Source organism: Eleutherodactylus coqui, chromosome 1 (genome assembly GCF_035609145.1).
Source record: "Eleutherodactylus coqui strain aEleCoq1 chromosome 1, aEleCoq1.hap1, whole genome shotgun sequence".
Taxonomy (NCBI): Eukaryota; Metazoa; Chordata; class Amphibia; order Anura; family Eleutherodactylidae; genus Eleutherodactylus; species Eleutherodactylus coqui.
In genome coordinates, this window is record NC_089837.1 from 6,836,511 (window position 1) to 6,856,575 (window position 20,065).

The 20,065-nt window shown below is 46.1% G+C and overlaps 1 protein-coding gene across 1 annotated transcript in view; it reads left to right on the forward strand.

Annotated features, from left to right (window-relative positions):
• LOC136580853 (vomeronasal type-2 receptor 26-like) overlaps positions 1-20,065 on the forward strand; it is a gene marked incomplete at its 5' end in the record, with an annotated part of 63,775 nt that overhangs the window by 18,007 nt on the left and 25,703 nt on the right. Inside the window, 2 exons of the mRNA XM_066581737.1 lie at positions 6,648-6,926; positions 13,302-14,114. Of these exons, the coding sequence (XP_066437834.1) occupies positions 6,648-6,926; positions 13,302-14,114 (1,092 nt within the window). The remainder of the gene's footprint in view (positions 1-6,647; positions 6,927-13,301; positions 14,115-20,065) is intronic.

The following is a 20,065-nucleotide window of genomic DNA, read 5'->3' on the forward strand; positions in this document are numbered from 1 at the left end:
GCCATTAATTACTCTTGCCTTATATTGGGCCAGCCCGGGAACACCCACAATACTGACAGCAAGTGCCCTGTGTTCCGAAAAACTCAGTAAAGTGGGTGTTCCTTCACACTTGCTATCTAGCCCCTTCAACTCCCGTCTTTGTCTATTCATGGATCCCAGGCTGTTAGGTTTTTGGTACATTAGTATACTTAGCCTGGACAATGCACACGGTCCACCTGAAATATTACCAGGGATGTATGTATAGGTTTGATTACCACAGGATAAGACCCATCCCACCGGCAGTTTGACATGCCTAAAATGACTGGGGCTTCGGACCGTGTAGTTGCAGAGCATAGGGGTCTGTATTCTCTTGCATTGCTCCTTTGTACGGTTACAAAGTATCTGGGAATCATTAGTTACTGTGTGCCCTGGCGCACACCCTCCAATATACCTTTTATCACATGTGAAGTTATAACACACCTCAGCCGGAGCAACATTCCTTACCTGAAACCGAGTCATATTTGACCAAAGTGTGTGTTCGATGGCATCGCAATGGGGACAATATTCATATACATTTAGGAAGGTATTTTCTTGAACAACATTACCATCTCCCACATAGCTATCATTATGCACTATTGAATATATATCGCGAAGTGTTTTTACAGGAGTGGGGACAGACAGTAGACAAGTCCGCAAAATATCTTCCCCACTCCGAAGGTTGGGCATACACATGTGGGAAATATTTAATACGTCTTTTGTGAGGTATTCCCACATATTGGGGTGTCCTTCTGCCCATCCAGTCCATCTTCTTTCAATATGGATCGTTGGTGGGGGTGCATCCCGATAAAAGGACAGTCCAATAAGACAAACTGCAGATATCAGGGTCAAAATACCCAGTATTGTCCACCCTGGCATAAGTGCCGCATCCCACCCTGGTCTCCTGACCGCAACCCTCCCTTTCATTCTGTGACAGGCTCGGGCACTTTCTTGCAGTGGGAGGCGTGAATCCAAGTGGCTTTTCCTTCGAGTTTAACTGAAGTGGGAGTGGTCAGCAGCACTTGATATGGTCCGTCAAAGTGAGGTTCCAAAGCCTTTCTCATGTGTCTTTTTACGACCACCCAATCTCCAGGCTGCAAGGAGTGAGTTCCTTCTAGGTTATCAGGGTCTGGAATTGAAGAAAACACTAGATCGTGTGTTATTTTCAGCTTACGGCATAGTTCTTGTACATATTCAGTAACTTTATCACATCCTTGCTGAAGAGCCTGTGGATGGTACAGGCCTAATCTTGGCACTGAGCCAAACAGTACTTCATATGGAGAAAGTCCTGTCTTTCGATTGGGGGTGGTACGTACAGAGTAAAGGGCCATCGGGAGACACTCTGGCCATGGCTTCCCTGTCTCAGCCATGGCTTTTTGTAACTTCAATTTCAGGATACCATTTAGTCTCTCAACTTTCCCTGAACTTTGTGGGTGGTAGGGGGTGTGGAAAGCTTGCTCTACCCCCAAAGCAGCCATTACCTGCTGCATTATTTCACCAGTGAAGTGAGTTCCTCTGTCACTTTCAATTGTTTCTGGCACCCCAAATCTACACACCAATTCCATCACCAGTTTCTTGGGGGTGACTTGAGCGGTGGCACTCCCCATTGCGTAAGCCTCAGGCCACCCAGAGAAGAGGTCCATGCAGACGAGCACGTACTCATACCTTCCTGACCTGGGCAGTTGGATGTAGTCTATCTGTAGTCTCTGAAAGGGGTACATGGGCCGAGGTGTACATTTCTTAGGAGTTTTGACAACCTGCCCTGGGTTGTGTAGTGCACACACTTCACATGCCCTGACATATGCCTTTGCCATCCTGTCAAACCCTGGAGCATACCAAACCTTATCCACAAGAGCTACCATGGCATTGTGAGAGGCGTGGACCTTTCCATGGGCTAGTGACGCCAAACTAGGATAGGCAGCAGCCGGTAAACACGCTCTCTCTCTCATCATCCACACATCCTTCACTTTCCTCCCTCCTGCCATGGCCCATCTCTCCTCTTCCCTTCTGGTGGGCTTCAGTACCACCTCGGTAGAAGCGGCTAAAGAAGAAATGCCGGCAGGTACCCCGGTGTCCTCAGGTGGGCAGGATCTTTGCCGGGTACTAACCCTGCGCACTCGGTCCTCTCTGTCCAGCAGGGCTGCAGCCTTGGCTGCTCTATCGGCCTTCTCGTTGCCCTTGCTCTCCATGGACTGACCCTGGGTGTGTGCTTTAACTTTTACTATAGCTACCTGTTCTGGCAACATGATAGCTTCCATCAGTAAACGTACAGCTTTTCCATTCTTGATCGGCTTGCCTTGAGCTGTGAGGAAGCTCCGTGCGCGCCAGATAGGCCCATAGTCGTGTGCCACACCAAACGCGTACCTGGAGTCAGTGTAGATGTTGGCAGTTACACCCTCGGCTAGTTTACAGGCTTCAGTCAAAGCGCACAGTTCCGCTTCTTGTGCTGACACATGTGGGGGCAGTGGTTGACTTACCAGTACCTCCTGCAGAGTTACTACAGCAAAACCTGTCACAAAACCGCCTTTCTCATTCAGGTATCTAGATCCATCCACAAACATTTCAAGGGGGGGGGGGGGGGTTATGAGGGGTTTGTCAGTGACATGTGCGAACCCAGCTGTTTCCTGCTCCATGAGCGCTGCACAATCATGCTGGTGTTCTGTGTCAAAGGCCTCCTCCTCATCAGTCAGGGAATTTGCAAAAAGCTGGTCCCCTGTACTTACTTCCCCATTTGAATCAGTGTCACCTAATGGTAATAAGGTGGCCGGATTCAAGGTGGTGCAATGTTGAAATGAGACATTGGATGAAGAGTGTACCGCAAGTTCCATTTTAATCTGTCTAGCAAGAGACAGATGTCTACGGCTTACCTGGGTCAGAATTCCATGTACATCATGGGGTGTCAGAACCACCAGAGGGTAGTCTAGGACCATCTCAGAGGCTTTCTCAAGTAGTGTTTGTACTGCCAGAACTGCTCTTACACAGGAGGGTGAACACCTGGCTACTGTGTCAAGATTTGCACTGTAGTATGCTACAGGGCGCTTTTTATCACCATGCTCTTGTGTGAGGACGGCAGTAGCATGTCCCGCCATCTCAGTCACGAACATTTGAAAGGGTTTGTCATAGTCTGGCAGGCCCAGTAATCTGTATTTTCAGCTGATGGAAAGCTGACTCGGTTTCCGGGGTCAAAGCAAATGGCTTGGAACCCAGGCAGTCATACAGAGGCTGCATGGTCATGGAGGCAGAGCGAATCCACGGCCGACAATATGAAACTAACTCCAGAAATGTCTGCAACTGAGCATGTGAGGTAGGGAGTGGCATGTCCTCCACCACCTTGGTACGTTCTGGCGTGAGGTGTTTTGTACCAGAACCTAGGCAGTGACCAAGAAACACAACATGAGATTTGCAAAACTGCAATTTGTCTTTACTGGCTTTACACCCGCTGTCTGCAAGGAAACAAAGAAGGCTTAGGGAAGCATCTATGCATATAGACCTGTCCGGTGCACAGAGCAGTAAGTCATCAACATACTGTAGGAGGACCACTCCAGGCGGGGCGGCCCAAGCATCAAGCACTAACATCATACATCTGATTGGGGCTATTTTGCGTCCCTTGCGGTAGGACGGTCCAACAATACTGTTTCCCTCGGAATGTAAATGCAAACAAATACTGACAGTCAGGGTGCAATAGAACTGAAAAGAAGGCGTTTACTAAATCCACCACTGTATACCAGCAAGTTCCAGAAGGTACGGTTGACAACAAAGTATGTGGGTTGGAAACCAACGGTGTTTCTAAAACAGTTACTTTGTTAATTTCTCTTAAATCGTGAACCATACAGTAGGTGTCGGGCTCGCCCTTCTTTCCTTTCTTTTTCACTGGGAAGAGTGGCGTGTTAGCGGAGGAGACACAAGATTTTAAAGCATTCAAGGCACATAACTCTGTGACGGTGGAGGCTATTGCGTCTTCTTGTGCCATGGCAAGAGGATACTGGCGAATTATGGGGGCTTTTTCCCCATCTTTGAGGTACACCATGACCGGGGGTACTTGGAGATGCCCCAAGTCCATCTTCCCCCTTGCCCATAGAGTCTCTGGAACTGCTGAAAGAACCTGTGCATCTTCTGGGGTTAACATATAGACAGCAAAAGAAGGAGGCGGAGTGACCAAGTCTGCTGCCATGAGACAGAATACCTGGTGGTCGGCCGCAGTGGTGCTGACATGAGCCTCACCCGAAGGGTGAAGCTGTATGCAGCACCCCAGGGGTCCCATCACATCGGTTCCTATGATGCAATCCCCAGCAGGTGACACTAGGAAGCGAGTGAGGACTCGTGACCCTTGAAAGCAGACTTCCACAGTCTCCGTCTCTCTCATCGGGGTGGGATCGCCAGAAATACCAAATGCCACATGTATAGTGTCAGATAATGGTAGCTGAAGGTCCTGAACTTTCTTTCTACTTATACAAGACTTAGTAGCCCCAGCGTCTATCAAAAAGAGCACCTCCTCCCCCGCTAAAGTTAGAGGTTGAAAAACCTGTATTCCACATTCAGCCGCTGCCATAAGGGCTATGGGGGCAGGATTGCCGGACCTTAATTGATAATTTACATAACCTCCTGGGGCTGGCGGAGGTGGTGGCATGTCTGGTGGCTGGCGTGTGGCGACGGGCGGCTGCTGATTTCGCGGGCGTTTAGGGACTCTACAGTTGCGTGCCAGGTGACCGGGTTTCCTGCAATTGAAGCATTTACGGGTCTCTCTCTGTTGGGGCTGGTCACTTATGCGTACTCGGTCACCATCCATGGTATAATTTTTAACAGCCACACCACCGGATCGTTTATCATCCATGGCGAAGCCCACCGCTTTCTTGTAAAGCTTTGATTTTGTTGGCCAGGCTCTTTTTTATGCCTTGCATAAAAGCTTCCGTCAAAAAGGTGTCATGTATGTTATCAGGACAATTTTGTAGATTCATGTCTCTGGTACACTGTTCTAGCCGCCCATAATAACAATCAATAGTCTCATTTTTCTCTTTCTTACAGGTGGTTAAGGCTACCTGTCTGTCTCTTGATTGTTTTTCTAGCCAGGGACTTAAGTGGTCTAAGAATACTCTGCCGCTGTCAAGGGTGCGTGTATCCCGTGGCGGCAGGTCCAGTTTACAATGGGTGGAAATGTTAGCATATAACCCATCGGGACATTTAGTCAGACAGTCCATGTCTGTCCATGCGGCATTGTAATTTTTCTGTATTACTTCTATTTTTCTACGGAAGGCTGCTGGTTCAGTCTCTGGGTCTGGTAACTGTTGGCATAAGGCCATTTGGTCCGTGACTGACCAGGGACGCCATGACGAGACAGTTTTAGTCTGTTCAGTCTGTGTAAAGGAAGGGGGGGCGCTCCCCCTGCAGCTCCTTCTTCGGCCGTAGTAACATCTACGTTAGCCGTGACCCCTTTTCCAGTGGTAGTGGTGGAGGTTACAGGGAACATTTGGTGGGTAACATTAGAAGGGGGCCTATTGCCGGGGACACATTGTCCATGGGGTCTGGGGCCCCCACAAGCAAGACAATCTTCCAGATAGCAGGGATTCTGCTGCCTGCATCTGGGACAATCCCAAGCTGGACCCCTGAAAGGATTATTGTCCGGTGCTGGGGGAGCCGTAGAAGATGCGGGAGTTGGGTAGGCAGGTGGAAGCTCTTCTGCAAGGTTTGGATAAAGACCCGTAGGAATTGACGGGGTTGGTGGAGGGGCCAGAGGACAATGAACAACTATGCCTTCCCTGGCCTCCGTGTCCCAGTGTTCGTCTTGGGCTTTCCTAGATAAGTCTATTATGGCCTCGATACCTTTTTCTAGCTTTAAGTCACGTAGCATTTTAATATTTTTATTTTTAAATTGGGACCAAAATTCATAATTGAAAGTTCCCGCCTTTTTAAGTCCTATTTGTCTGTATATTTTATAGGCTTGTTTACTGATATCCTCCCCCGCCCTCTCTCTTATTATCTCGATAAGGGTAAGATAAGTTTTAGACTGTTCTGCCCCCATCTTCATATGCTCACTATTCTTCACGAAGTATACAGGACACTATATCACACAGTACTTTATAGGAGGACACACAGTCTTCCTTGTCCTGGAATAGTTTTACAGCATCTTCCAGCAATCACACAGATTACTTCGGAGGGTTCAGGGGAGACCACACTTTGCCTCTCAGGGAACTTTTGGTGATGTTATAGCAAAGCCAACAAAAACAGATAATTGCCAACGTGATACAAACAATCAGTACAGAAACTTCAAGAATTCCCTCAGGCAACATGGCATAAAACAAAAGGGTATGAGTTCTTCCGTCTATTACAGTTTCATGAACATCATACGTTAAAACATGGCGGAGTATTCTTAAAAATACATGCAGCGACGAACCTTCTGCAACATTTCATCACACAGTGTATCTTTACACACCATAAAAACTACACAACCTTAGCCATCTGATTTCCTGAAAATCTAGAATCCATAGTTGTCATAAAGGTTTTTCCACAATAGAACATAAAAATATCAAAATGGTAAAAATATCAGTAGGGTTAATACTTACTGATCAGATAGTCGCCAACACGACCTCCATTCATCTCCTACCACTTTATCTCATCTCCATAGACCCGTGCCTCAGTACTACAGGTATCTTCTGACTTTCCGTTTCGCTATTGAGGAAATTAACCGAGATCAGACAATTCTACCCAACATCTCTCTGGGATATCATGTATATGACTCGTGCTCCGAAAGCAAGAAATCTGTGAGAAGTGTCCTACAGATTTTATCAGGACCCGGAAGGACCGTCCCCAATTATTGTTGTAGAGAGCAGAGGAATGTAGTCGGATTTATTGGAGACCTGGGTTCAGTATCTACGGTGTCCATGGCTCAAATACTAGCCATATACCGATACTCACAGGTAGGTGGCATCCTCATGTCCTTAGCTCTGTCAGAAAAACATGTTTCTGGTTCTCATTGATCATTGAGACTCGGATCTTAGCTGCATAGGTTGGTATCACTGAAAGGATAATGATAAAATATGACTTTTAATACTTAGAATTAAAAATCAGGAACTGCTCATAGCTAACAGTGATGACATTAATATGAAGCAAAGCATAAACCCAAAAACACAAAACCAAAAACGACACAAAAGAAGGGAGGACGGGGGGAACGCACCATGAAATGGCTGGATCTCCTTTTGTAGTTGGTTATCCCCATAGGCGTATACAAAAATGGCCTCTAATGGGTTTCCAAGCACAAAATGTGATAATTTGTGTAATACACACCGCGATCCTTCATTTATTAAATCATGTGTGTTGCAGACACAGGCCCTTGGCATCATAATGATTGATCATGGAGGTGAAAGCACACTGTTTATTGGCAAATGCCACCATGCGAATGCGACCTCATCGGTGATGAACCATCAGATGCCGTATCAATAGTTTGTGTTAAATGTCCTAAAGTTTAAGCTTTGGTTGTATTGTTGTTATTAGGCCACTATCAATAGACCTTACACGCATCCGTTGTGGTACCCATCTAGTGACGTGATGAGCGATAAACTCTTTTTATAACAACCGTTGTTTGACACTACGCACATTGCAACCACGTTAATGGTATCATCAGGGGTCCTATATGTGGACGTAACATTTATAACCATAAGCACAAAATGCAATGAAGGTCTAGGTCTAACCACCCTATTCCTACACCCGATCTTAGCACCATTTATTATTTGTATATTTTGAGCTGCTGGGTGATTCCCTGTTCCATCATTTACATCAGATTTGAGTTCTACGTATGCATTTTATGCTAGTATTATAATTGTTACATCCACATTACTGTCACTGAACGGCCACTCCTAGTAGGATATGAGGTACCAAGGATCAATGAACCAAAAAAGAAACTGGTACTTTCCGATATAGGACCGCTGATAGTTTGGTTGAAACATGCGTAGGGTCAAATAATGGTTGTTACAAAAGACGAGTCAATTAATGGATGTTATAAAAAGAGTTTATCGCTCATCACGTCACTAGATGGGTACCACAACGGATGCTTGTAAGGTCTATTGATCTTGGCCTAATAACAACAATACAACCAAAGCTTAAACTATATGACATTTAACACAAACTATTGATACGGCATCTGATGGTTTGTCACCTACTAGCTGATTACCCGGCGTTGCCCGTGTATTTCTTTTTATACTCACTGACTTCTCCTGTAATTTTTGTTGCCAATGGCTATTTCTTATACCGCTGAGGTAAAATGAAAGCTGCACTGTGATTGGTGCCTATGGGTAACACAGACTTCCTTTCAGACAGCTTTCATAAGAGTGGGTGCTGGACTCATTTCTGTGTGGTACATAGTGGCTCAGTGCTAGTGGGAAGCTGTGTGGTAGTTGGAGCAGAGGAGGAGGTTGTCTGTGTAAGATATCGGAGGAGCAGGAGGTCTGTGTAATAGATTAGTATTTCAGGAGGAGGAGGTCGTCCATGTAATAGATTAGTGTATGATGAAGAGGAGGTTGTCTGTGTTAGATAAGACTGTGAAATAAAACCCATCTGCTCAAGTGCAATTCCTGCATTCCCACACCCCTACCCATATACATACTCACAGACAAGTGGTCGTTAGTAGTTTGATTATCCTTTCAGTGATACCTTGTTATTATAAGGATACCCATGACGTCTATACTGAGTATGCCATTTTCCAAATAAGGAATATGGAAAAATACCTCTGCAGCGCCACCTATAGGAGGGTGGCATTCCTTCAAATTAACGTGACTTTTTCACAAGTCTTAACAATGATTGGGAATAGAAAACCAAGGCAGGAAACCATCCACAGACAGCTGCTGTTTTTCTGGTTTGGTTTCCTATTCCCAATCATTATTAAGACTTGATAAAAAGTTACATCGATTTGGGAAGATGAAACAAAAGTGGACCTTTTTGTACAAATGCACAATGTTATATTTGAAGGAAAAGAGAGCACTCAACACCAACACCAAAACCTCATCCAACAGTGGAGCCTTGTGGAAGGCGGATCATGGTTTGGAGCAAATAGTGGAAGGAGCATCATGGTTTGGGGCTATGATAGAAGCAAAAGGTTTTTTCAGGCAGCACTCACTCAACATCCACAAAGGCAGGACCAAAATCCCATGCAATGCCACGGAATCGGCATCCCAGATCTCAGTTCCACATAAACAGCATATAGTAGAAAGTGAGGTCCACAGCAGCATAAGTTGATGCATAAAATCTTTGTATTTTAGTCCCCCATGTAGATTGCGACGATCTACATGGAGGAATAAAATACAACATTTTTATGCATCAACTTAAGCTGCCGTGGACCTCACTTTCTACTATAGTTTGGGGCTACAGTGGAGGAGGTATCATGATTTAGGGCTATGATGGAGGGGTTTCATGGTTTAGGTGGCTTTGGCATGTGATCACAGAGGAAACAATGATCAAACTGAAGGGTGATGCAACAAGACAAGGATCCAAAGTACACAAGTGATAACATAAACAATGGTGGTAAAAAAAAAATGTTTTAGAATGGCAAAGTCAATCCTGGCCTTAATGTTATAGAGATGCTGGGACATCAACTGAAGAGGGATGCTCACACAAGGCATCCCAGAAATAATGATAACCTGTAAAACATTTTCAAGGATAAATGGCCCAGCATTTCTCAATATTGTGCAAATCTTATTTGCAGCTACAGCCCATCGCAGAATAGACATATTTAAAACTGAATTTTATTCAAACTATTAAAAAATTCAGGCTGAAAACACATACAGAAGCTGAGTAGTACCCACACATGAAGTTTGGAAAGTGCAGGGCTGTAAACTTTGAGACATACACATTACATAAAACTACATAGACAAACCCCTGTTGGTATCCAAGATGAAGGAATCCCTATACAGTATACAGAACACAATGACCCATAAAGCAAAGATTGGTAAAAGGAAAGAGATCTGATTTAAGGTATGCCAACCAGTAAATGGGTTACACTGTAAGGTTAGTACACTGAGAATGACAGGGCCAGGATTGTCTTACTGCCTTCATTCATTCAACACAGATCTAAAATATGATCCTTGGATTAAACAGTAAGTTGATTTGTGATTTTCAAATGTAACCTAGAATGATTTTTACTTTACAGAGTGAATTCATTCATGGTTTAGTACTAGAGATGAGCGAGCATACTCGTCCGAGCTTGATGCTCGTTCGAATATTAGGGTGCTCGAGATGCTCTGGAAAGCAATGGGCTGCGGGCGATCTCAGGATGAATTTTTGGGAAGGGCTTAAAAATATAAGCCCTTACCTGAAAATCATCCTAAAATGTGTAAAAAAAAAAAAAAAAATGTATACTCACCTTTCCACTGCAGCCGGAGTTCAGCCGCATCCGGCCGGCAGTTCTCCTGAACTGCTCTGTGTAGTATTCAGCAGCCGGGGATTTAAAATCCACGCCTGCTGAATGAGCTGCCTCTGATTGGTCACAGCCTCACCAATCAGAGGCAGCTCTCACTCACACCCATTCATGAATTCATGAATGGGTGAGTGCTGCCTCTGATTGGCTCAGCGCAGGGACCAATCAGGGGCAGCTCTCAGCTGTCAATCAGAGGCAGCACTCACTCACCCATTCATGAATTCATGAATGGGTGTGAGTAAGAGCTGCCTCTGATTGGTGAGGCTGTGACCAATCAGAGGCAGCTCATTCAGCTGTGGCAGAGGAGAACGATCTTTATGCTGACAATGCGGGGGGGGGGCGGGGGGCACTCTTGTCGCTATTGTGGCTTAATAGTGGGACCTGGGAACTTGAGATGCAGCCCAACATGTAGCCCCTTGCCTGCCCTATCTGTTTCTGTGTCGTTCCCATCACTTTCGTGAATTTCCCAGATTTTCACAAATGAAAACCTTAGCGAGCATCGGCGATATACAAAAATGCTCGAGTCGCCCATTGACTTTAATGGGGTTCGTTACTCGAAACGAACCCTCGAGCATCGCGGGAAGTTCGACTCGAGTAATGAGCACTCGAGCATTTTGGTGCTCGCTCATCTCTATTTAGTACACGTTGGTTCATGGTTTGACGTGTTTCACCATAACAACAGCTCATCAGGAACCTACAGAACCTATTCTCTCAATAGAGAAAAAGGCAATGAAAACTTCCCAGATTTTGGGAGGAATCAACTATAGGATCTATATGTAACAGGACCCAACCTAAGGGGTTGTATGAATACTCGGTCCTAATAGGCAGTTAGATAGTGAGAGTTTTCTCAACCTTCGGCTAATAATATAGTCATACAGAGACTCGGTTAGGAAGTAAAGAGGAAGAAATAACTGGGTTTTCAAATTAATCTCTGAGGGAGAGGTGGGATAATAAACTATCTATGTTAGACCCCCATTTCTCAATGTCTGCTCTATATCAACCTTCACCTTGTAGTTAGTATAACCACAAAAACTAAGTCCCTTTGAGGAGTACTCGCACTCTAAAATCATTTCTAGGCTAGCTTAGAACAACCAGGTTACGCAGCTAAGGCTGTTCCTGGACCTAGAGGGCTAGGACCAGGTTAGCTAAGCTAAATAGTAGATGGAAGCATAACACCTGGCTGTATGAAGCTTAAGTTCTTGTGTAGTGGCACAGCATATGCTTTCCTGCCCCCTCCATGAATATCATATTTGCTATGTCTAATGTTGATGTACTGTGCAAAAACTGTCAAGTCATCGTGCTATGTGTATTGCACAGCTGCAGCACGTGATGGGTTAACTGTTTGCATGAGACTGGGATATGACTGTCCCTTAAAAGTAGCAATTTATGTCCTGTCACATGGTGTGTCTGAGATTATAAATGTGTGTGATTGCGAGCGGGAAAGTTAGTTCCATTCAGGGTTCATCTTCCTAGTCTAGGAGAGGAAAGCACAGAGCAACATGGGGGTACCTTTAACCCTAATGTGGTGAAGATGGAAGAGGAGGAGAGGTTTCCCATTGTGAAAGGACCATGAATGCTAGAGGAGTGATCCCCAAAGAGAGAGAAAGCATGAGCTGAACATGAGACTAATTGTCCAAGGCCCAGTGCAGAGGTACTCTAGTTATTTCTGAACTTCCTACATGAGCCTCCTAAAGTCTGGGATCACCACGTAGAGCTACTCTTCTTCAATTGTTCACACCTGAGCGTCCTGAAGTCTGGGACCACTGGGTGGAGGTACTTCTACTCAAGTCTGTCTTAATGCTTGCACTTGGAATATTTTTTTTTGCCTTGTACTGATGGAAGTTCATTTCAAGTAAAGTTTCGCCAAGCCCTGACTGTTCCCATGGACCTGAGGTACATTATATCTGTCTGTGGCTCATTTATTCTCTGCCAAAGGTCATTCCAGTGTGTAACGGAAAAGTAGTGTCACCCATGACAACACCTCAATCACTGTTCGCTATGTTTATTGGGCATCCCTTTCCAAGGAGTGTCCGGAAGAAGCCCAGCAGTGCCCTGGCTGTGGCTACATGCAGTCCTCTGGAAGGGAGCGTGGTAAGTGCCGCCGTGACAAGCCAGCATCTTGTCGTCCCAACTCCTTAACGTATGCCCTGTGTCCAGGATCTAGATAAATATGATTTAAAAATAATAAAAGATGAGACGTGACCTGTAGCCCTGATGGTGGACTATAGGCAGGGGCATAACTATAGGGGATGCAGTTGCACCTAGGCCAAGGAGCATTAGGGGGCCATAAGGCAATATAGAAAGCCCAATACTATAAATAAAGCATTATAGTTATGGGGCCCTGTTACAGTTTCTCGTGCGGACGGTGCGCTGAATACATCAAGAGACACATGCTTCTTTAGGCACTCAGTGCATACTCCCATCCTCCGTGTGCCTCGACAGAAATGTATGCCTGTTCCCAACAGGCCCACATTTCTGGCATAACTTAGGCCAGTGTCTGGGATAAATTATTCATAAGTTTCTTGGTACACCCTCCAAACAAGCTGCACCCACTTTTCAAAGAAGGTTGCAGGGCTGACGCAGAAGGCTTAAAAGTCACGACATTTTTGTGCAAACGGCCCTTGCAGAAAATGTTCCCCATTGTGTCTGGCTATAATTGTAACTTAGATACAACCCGACCACATTTTATAATCAGTGCAGAAATGTATGGACTTCATTTACTGTTTCTTCCATCTGCAGTTAGAGTCCAAGAGCGGAGGTTCTGCCCTATGTGTGGGCTAGGCTGCTATTTCATACCAGCAATCATTTCTATTTCTTTTGGTTTTCCATTAGATTCTAGGCTGTTTATTTGGCATTAATACTTGTTTTATATCATTACTCTTTATAGATCAGTTATGGGGCAACAAGTTCTGTTTTAAATGATCGACATCGCTACCCAACTTTTTACAGGACCAGTCAAAGTGCCCAGATCAGTTGTTTGGTGTTATCCAAGATAATGAAGTTCTTTAGATGGACATGGGTTGGGATTGTATCTTCAGACGATGACAGCGGTAATGAGGAGATTCGGATTTTGACACAATATCTAACCATGAATGAAATCTGTGTGGCCTACACCATAAAAGTAAAGCGTGTGAGCTTAAATGCTATACATGAGATAGAAAGAAAAAACATGGAGATCATCAGCAAGTCATCAGCCCAGGTTATCATACTCTGTGGGACGTATTCTGTATACCTTGCAGATTGGTTACACGCATTACGAATTGTGTTGCGGGATAAGACTCTGGTCTTCGGTCCTCCATTTGCTTTAATGGCAGCTCTTATAGAACATCACAAAGAAGCATTAAATGGGAGTTTGGCTATTGAACCTTCTCGGCTGCCTCTTCCAGATATGAGCAGCTTCTATGAAAGTTTCCAGACTGTAAATCATCCAGAAGACATGTTACTGGTTCATATTTGGCTGGTAAATGTCCACTGTCTATCAAGAGATCCTCGAATGAATGAATTACATCAGTTTGCATACAATAAATCTCTTCATAACTGTACTGGGACAGAAAGGGTCACAAACTTTTATAACTTCCAAGACCCTGGTCTCTCTGACCGAGTCTATAAAGCTGTGTACATATTGGCTCAGGCTCTACATGATCTACGCCTCACCAGGAACTGTCAATCTGCAGAGATAAATTATAAGTACAGTCACCTGGTAAGTGCAAAATGCGAGTGCCCATAAACATCTTATGGTATAACTGATATGTATGCCCATCTGTACTGTGAATAGTTGATCGTTGGCACATACGCCGGCGTTGTGTACCTACTGCCATTATATTGCACTGCTAATGATGTTCTCCCTCTCCTAACATTCACTTTATTCACAAGCTGTTGGCAGAGATATATGTACAATGTATATACTCCGTGATGGTAGTAATTGTACACAGTAAAGGCTCTCATACACATTAGTGTTTAGTCATCCAATCCCCCTATTACAGCTGGGCCAGACAAATCTCTAATTTCTATGCGGGCTCCTCAACTTCCTCTGACAGATGAGTTTGGAGAAAAAAAGTATCAGGGACCTTGATGTCTGAGCCTTGTGTGGTGCAGAGTGTAAGCTCTCACCTACAATTAGAAGGTTGCAAGTTCAATCCTTGTGTGGTTCAGGTGGCTGGCTCAAGGTTGACTCAGCCTTCCATCCTTCTGGGGTCTGTAAAATAAATAAATAATTACCTGAAAGTGCTGCAGAATACGTTGGTGCTATATAAATAGCAAGATTTTTTTATTTTAATGCTTGATCCTTTTGTTCTCTTGAAGAAAGTTTGTATGGCTGTGACCTATCCCCCCTAAAGATGTAAACACCCAGCCAAGCCCAACAGAGCTGAGGGACACAATGATCATTCAGCCAACAGCTGTTGAAGGTGTGTGGGCACCTTTAATTTAACCCCTTGGTAACCAAGCCTACTTGTACCTTAATAACCAGGCAAATTTTTGGAAACCTAACATGTGTAACTGTAACATAGAATAACTCCGTAAAGGTTTTGCATCTCCAAGTGATTCTGACATTACTTTTTCGCCACATATTGTGCTTCACTTTGGTCGTAAAAATAGACTGATATAACTTGTGTACATTTGTTAAAAGCAACACAATTGGGAAAATTGGGGAAAAATTGTCTTTTTTTTTTAATTGCAATATCTCAAATATGTGCAAACATACTGTCCAGATTTTTGATAAGATATATACTCCATGTGTTTAACTTTATTCTGGAAGCGCATTTACAAAACTTTAGTTTATTTTTTTTTAGCATTTAAAGGTGAATATCCACTAGCGTTTTTCCACTCGCGAATTCGCTGCGTTGTTTTTTTTTCCAGATGTCAATGGGACTTTCTAATGTTAAAATCTCAATGCAGTTGACGTTTTTGCTGCGTTACCATTTTAACATTAGAAAGTCCCATTGATATTTGAAAAAAAACAAAAACGCAGTGAATTAACAGCGGGAAAAAAATGCTAGTGGGTAGTCACCCTTAGAGACATACAGATTTAACATTCATTATTAAAATTTTGAGGAATATTTTGTTTTCCTGCACGAAGCCAAGTTTGCAAACGCTCAGAGGTGTCAGAATGATAGATACCGACACAAATGACCCTATTTTGAAAAATACACCCCTTAACGACCGCCAATATGCCTTTTGACGGCCTCCCAAGCTGGCTCTCTCCTAAACCCCCTGCCCCTCCCCTGAACCCCCTGCCCCTCCCCTGCACCCCAAAGCAAAAAGTTTTAGTGCACCTGGAAATATAGAAAGCTGCCAAATCCATATTTTGTAAATAGAAACTACCAGGGACCCTTGTGATTGGTCCATGGAGACATGGATGGCTGTGATAGTCATATCACAGCCATAGATGGCATGTGTTTTGAGAATTATGCACAAGATTAGTGCTGTATGATGCTCTGCCCTCTCAGAGCGTTTTCTGGGAGGAGAGAGAGAACACGTTCTTCTTGCGCTGTGACGTGCCGTGCTAAGCTAACCCACGAGAAAAGGTTAGCAGAGGCAGGCGAGGGCCCCCGCCTCTACCTTGCCCAGCTTCTCGGAGGGGGTGCCCAGGCTTGGGGCAGTCACCTCATTCTCACACCACTGCATGGGAGAGGGGATCACAGAGAGTCAGACGGTGGAGACGGGCAGGCCCCCGCCTCTACTTTGCCCAGCTTCTCGAAGGGGGTGTCTAGGCTTGGGGCGGCCGCCTCATCCTTGCACCGCAGTGTGGGAGAGGGGCTCGCAGGGGCTCACATGGCAGAGGTGGGCGAGGGCCACCGCCTCTACCTTGCCCGGCTTCTCAGAGCTTGTGTCTGGGCTTGCGGCGGTCACCTCATCGTCGCACCACTGCGTGCGAGAGGGGCTCACATGGGGGTCACACGGCGGAGACGGGCAGGCGCCCACATCCACCTTGCCCTGCTTCTCAGTGGGGATGCCCAGGCTTGGAGCGGTCGCCTCATCTTCGCACCGATTGCGTGGGAGAGGGGCTCACAAGGGGTCACATGGCAGATATGGGCAGGCGCCCACCTCAGCCTTGCCCGACTTCTCGGAGGGGGAGCCCAGGCTTGAAATGGCCACACATTGGCCCCACGGCCAGACAAGCAGAGTGGGGACTTGGCAGGGAAGAGGGGGACTCAGTCGCTCTGCCCCAAGGGAGGCAGCGGTGGGGGAAGGCTGTGGTGCATTGACTGAGTGCGTCCCCACTCCTCAGCACTTTGAGAAAATGTGTCAAAGACCACAGCTCTTTCCCATTGGCCCCGACAAGGTGCTCGTTGTGACGTTTTGCGAGTCCTTACTTTACCGACGTCGGCTCTATCAGGGGAAACTCGCCTGCTCCTTCCGCTTTCTGGGAAACGCTGCTCGGCCCGGAGCGCCCAGGATTTTCCTCATTCCACGTTACCATCATTAGCGTTACCATCCCACTGCTTTGCCTTCTGAGAAGTTTGCTGCTAAGCATAAAGGCCAACGCTTTGTGGTTGGAACAGGAGACGGGGATGACAGTATGTCGCTTAATAGCCAGACCACCCTCATGTCTATATTTCAGTGCGGTTTGGAGGAGGAGGGGGAGGAGGAGAAGGAGGAGGGGTAAGAGCCTGCTGGCCACACTGCAGAGGGTACCCATGCTGCTTGCCTCTCATCTGTTCAGCACGTATGGGCTAGTGAGGAGAGCGATGTGTTGCGTACTGGTACCCTGGCACACATGGCTGACTTCATGTTAGGCTGCCTTTCCCGTGACCCTCGCGTTAGACGCATTCTGGCCAAACATGGATTACTGGGTGTACACCCTTCTAGACCCACGTTATAAGGAGAACCTTTCCATTTTCATTCCCGAAGAGGAAAGGGGTACGAGAGTGATGCAATACCACAGGGCCCTGGTGGAAAAAGTGATGCTAAAGTTTCCATCTGACAGCGCTAGTGGCAGAAGACGCAGTTCCGAGGGCCAAGTGGCAGGGGAAGCGCGGGGATCAGGCAGCATGTCGAGCACAGGCAGGGGAACACTCTCCAAGGCCTTTGCCAGTTTTATGTCTCCCCAGCAAGACTGTGTCACCACTCCCCAGTCAAGGCTGAGTCGGAGGGAGCAATGTAAAAAGATGATGAGGGAGTACATAGCCGATCATACCACCATCCTCCATGATCCCTCTGCTCTATACAACTATTGGGTGTCAAAGCTGGACATGTGGCACAAACTTGCACTGTACACCTTGGAGGTGCTGGCCTGCCCTGCTGCTAGCGTCTTGTCAGAGAGGGTGTTTAGTGCAGCTGGGGTATCAACTGCCAGCGCCGACATGCTTACACTCATAAAGATGAACAAAGGCTGGATTTCTCCAGACTTCTCTTCTCCACCGGTGGAAAGCAGTGGAACCTAAAGATTCTTTTAGCTGCAACAGGAGAAATATGCATCCTCTCTCTAACCCCCAAAAAAGGAAGAAGTAACTTGGTCTATCCCTTTCGGAACTTCCTCCTCCTCCTAAAACAGCATGTCATTGTGCTGAAACGCCAATTTTACGGGGGTTAAAACAAATGTTGTCGGAGGGCTGTCTCCAGGCTCTGTTGCAAATAAAGCGACAGCTACATTAAAAAAAAAATGTTTATGGCTTTTACCTGCTTTCAGGGTTAAGCAATTTTTCAGGGGTACACTTGTACTCTTGGTACACCGATTTTTCAGGCCCTCGCCTATACTCTTACCCAACAAATTTTTCTTACCCTCGCCTATACTCTTGGCAAACAAATTTTTTCAGGTGTTCGCTGATACTCATGGTACACCAATGTTTGAGGGGTTCGCCTATGCTCATGGTACACCAATGTTTGAGGGGTTCGCCTGTACACTTGCAAAAGAAAAGTTTCAGGGGTCCGCCTATACACTTGCTACTAAGAGGTTTTGGGGGTCTGCCTATGCACTTGCTACTAAAAGGTTTGACGGGTTCGCCTATACTCTTGCAAGAGAAAATTTTCGGGGGTCCACCCATACACTTGCTGCTAAAAGGTTTGGGTGGTCCACCTATACACTTGCTACTAAAAGGTTTGAGGGGTTCTCCTATACTCTTGCAACAGAAAAGTTTCAGGGGTCCGCCTATTCACTTGCTACTAAGAAGTTTGGGGGGTCCACCTATACACTTGCTACAGAAAGGTTTGATGGTTTCGCCTATACACTTGCTACTAAAAGGTTAGAAGGGTCCGCCTATGCACTTGCTACAAAAAGGTTTGAGGGGTCCGGCTATACTCTTGCAACAGAAAAGTTTCAGGGGTCGGCCTATACACTTGCTACTAAAAGGTTTGGGGGGTCTGCCTGTACACTTGCTACAGAAAGGTTTAAGGGGTTCACCTGTACTCTTGCAACAGAAAATTTTCAGGACTTCACCTATACTTTTGCTACAGATATGTTTCTGGGGTTTACCTATACATTTGCAACAGAAAAGTTTCAGGGGTCCGTCTATACATTTGCTACTAAGAGGTTTGAGGGGTTCGCCTAAACACTTGCTACTAAAAGGTTTGGTGGGTTCTCCTATACACTTGCTACTAAAAGGTTGGAGGGGTCTGCCTATACACTTGCTACTAAGAGGTTTGAGGGAGTCGCCTATACACTTGCTACTAAAAGGTTGAAGGGGTTCGCCTATACAATTTCTGCTTAAAGGTTTGAGGGGTTCGGCTATACTCTTGCAACAGAAAAGTTTTTCAGGGGTCTGCATATACACTTGCTACTAAGAGGTTTTGGGGGTCCGCCTGTGCACTTGTTACTAAAAGGTCTGAGCGGTTCGCCTATACCAGTGATGGCAAACTTTTTAGAGATCGAGTGCCCAAACTGCAACCTAAAGCCTACTTATTTATTGCAAAGTGGCAACACATCAGGGGGCGGGGCTTATGACGACATATGATTTTTACCTCCATCGTTCTTAAAAGAACAGGGCCGTTTAGAAATAGACCAGGTGCAGATTTTGACTTCTTTTGGATGCGGAAATGCTGTGGAATTTGCCATGGTAATTTCCGCTGAGGACATTCTGCAGCATTTTCACCTCGTGTAAACATATCCCAGCAGTGATAGTGACCCCCCAGAGCGGCCCCAGTGGTAATAGTGACCCACCCCAGTGCAGCCCCAGTAGTAATGGTGACACCCCACAGCGGCCCCCAGTAGTAATAGTGACACCCCACAGCGGCCCCCAGTAGTAATAGTGACACCCCACAGCAGCCCCCAGTAGTAATGGTGACACCCCACAGCAGCCCCCAGTAGTAATGTGAAACCCCACAGTGGCCCCCAGTAGTAATGGTGACACCCCACAGCGGCCCCCAATAGTAATGGTGACATCCCATAGCAGCCCCAGTAGTAATAGTGAGACCGAGACCTATATACTTACCCCCTCCTACTCTGCTCGGCGCTGCTGCTGGCGCCCATTCCGGGTGCACACTGTGATGACAGTGTGCTTCAGGACGCCTCAACCCCCTGCTCCCGTGGAACCTAAGAGAGACAGCAGGGGAGGGGTATCCCGGCTGCACATTGACGACACTGTGTGCGCCGGGATCAGCGCTGCTGAGTGAACGCTGGCAAGGGAGCTGCGGCCCCTGCCAGTAATCACTAACGTGGTGAGCGGCCGAAGGTGGCACGTGCCATCAGGGAGGGCTCTGCGTGCCGCCTCTGGC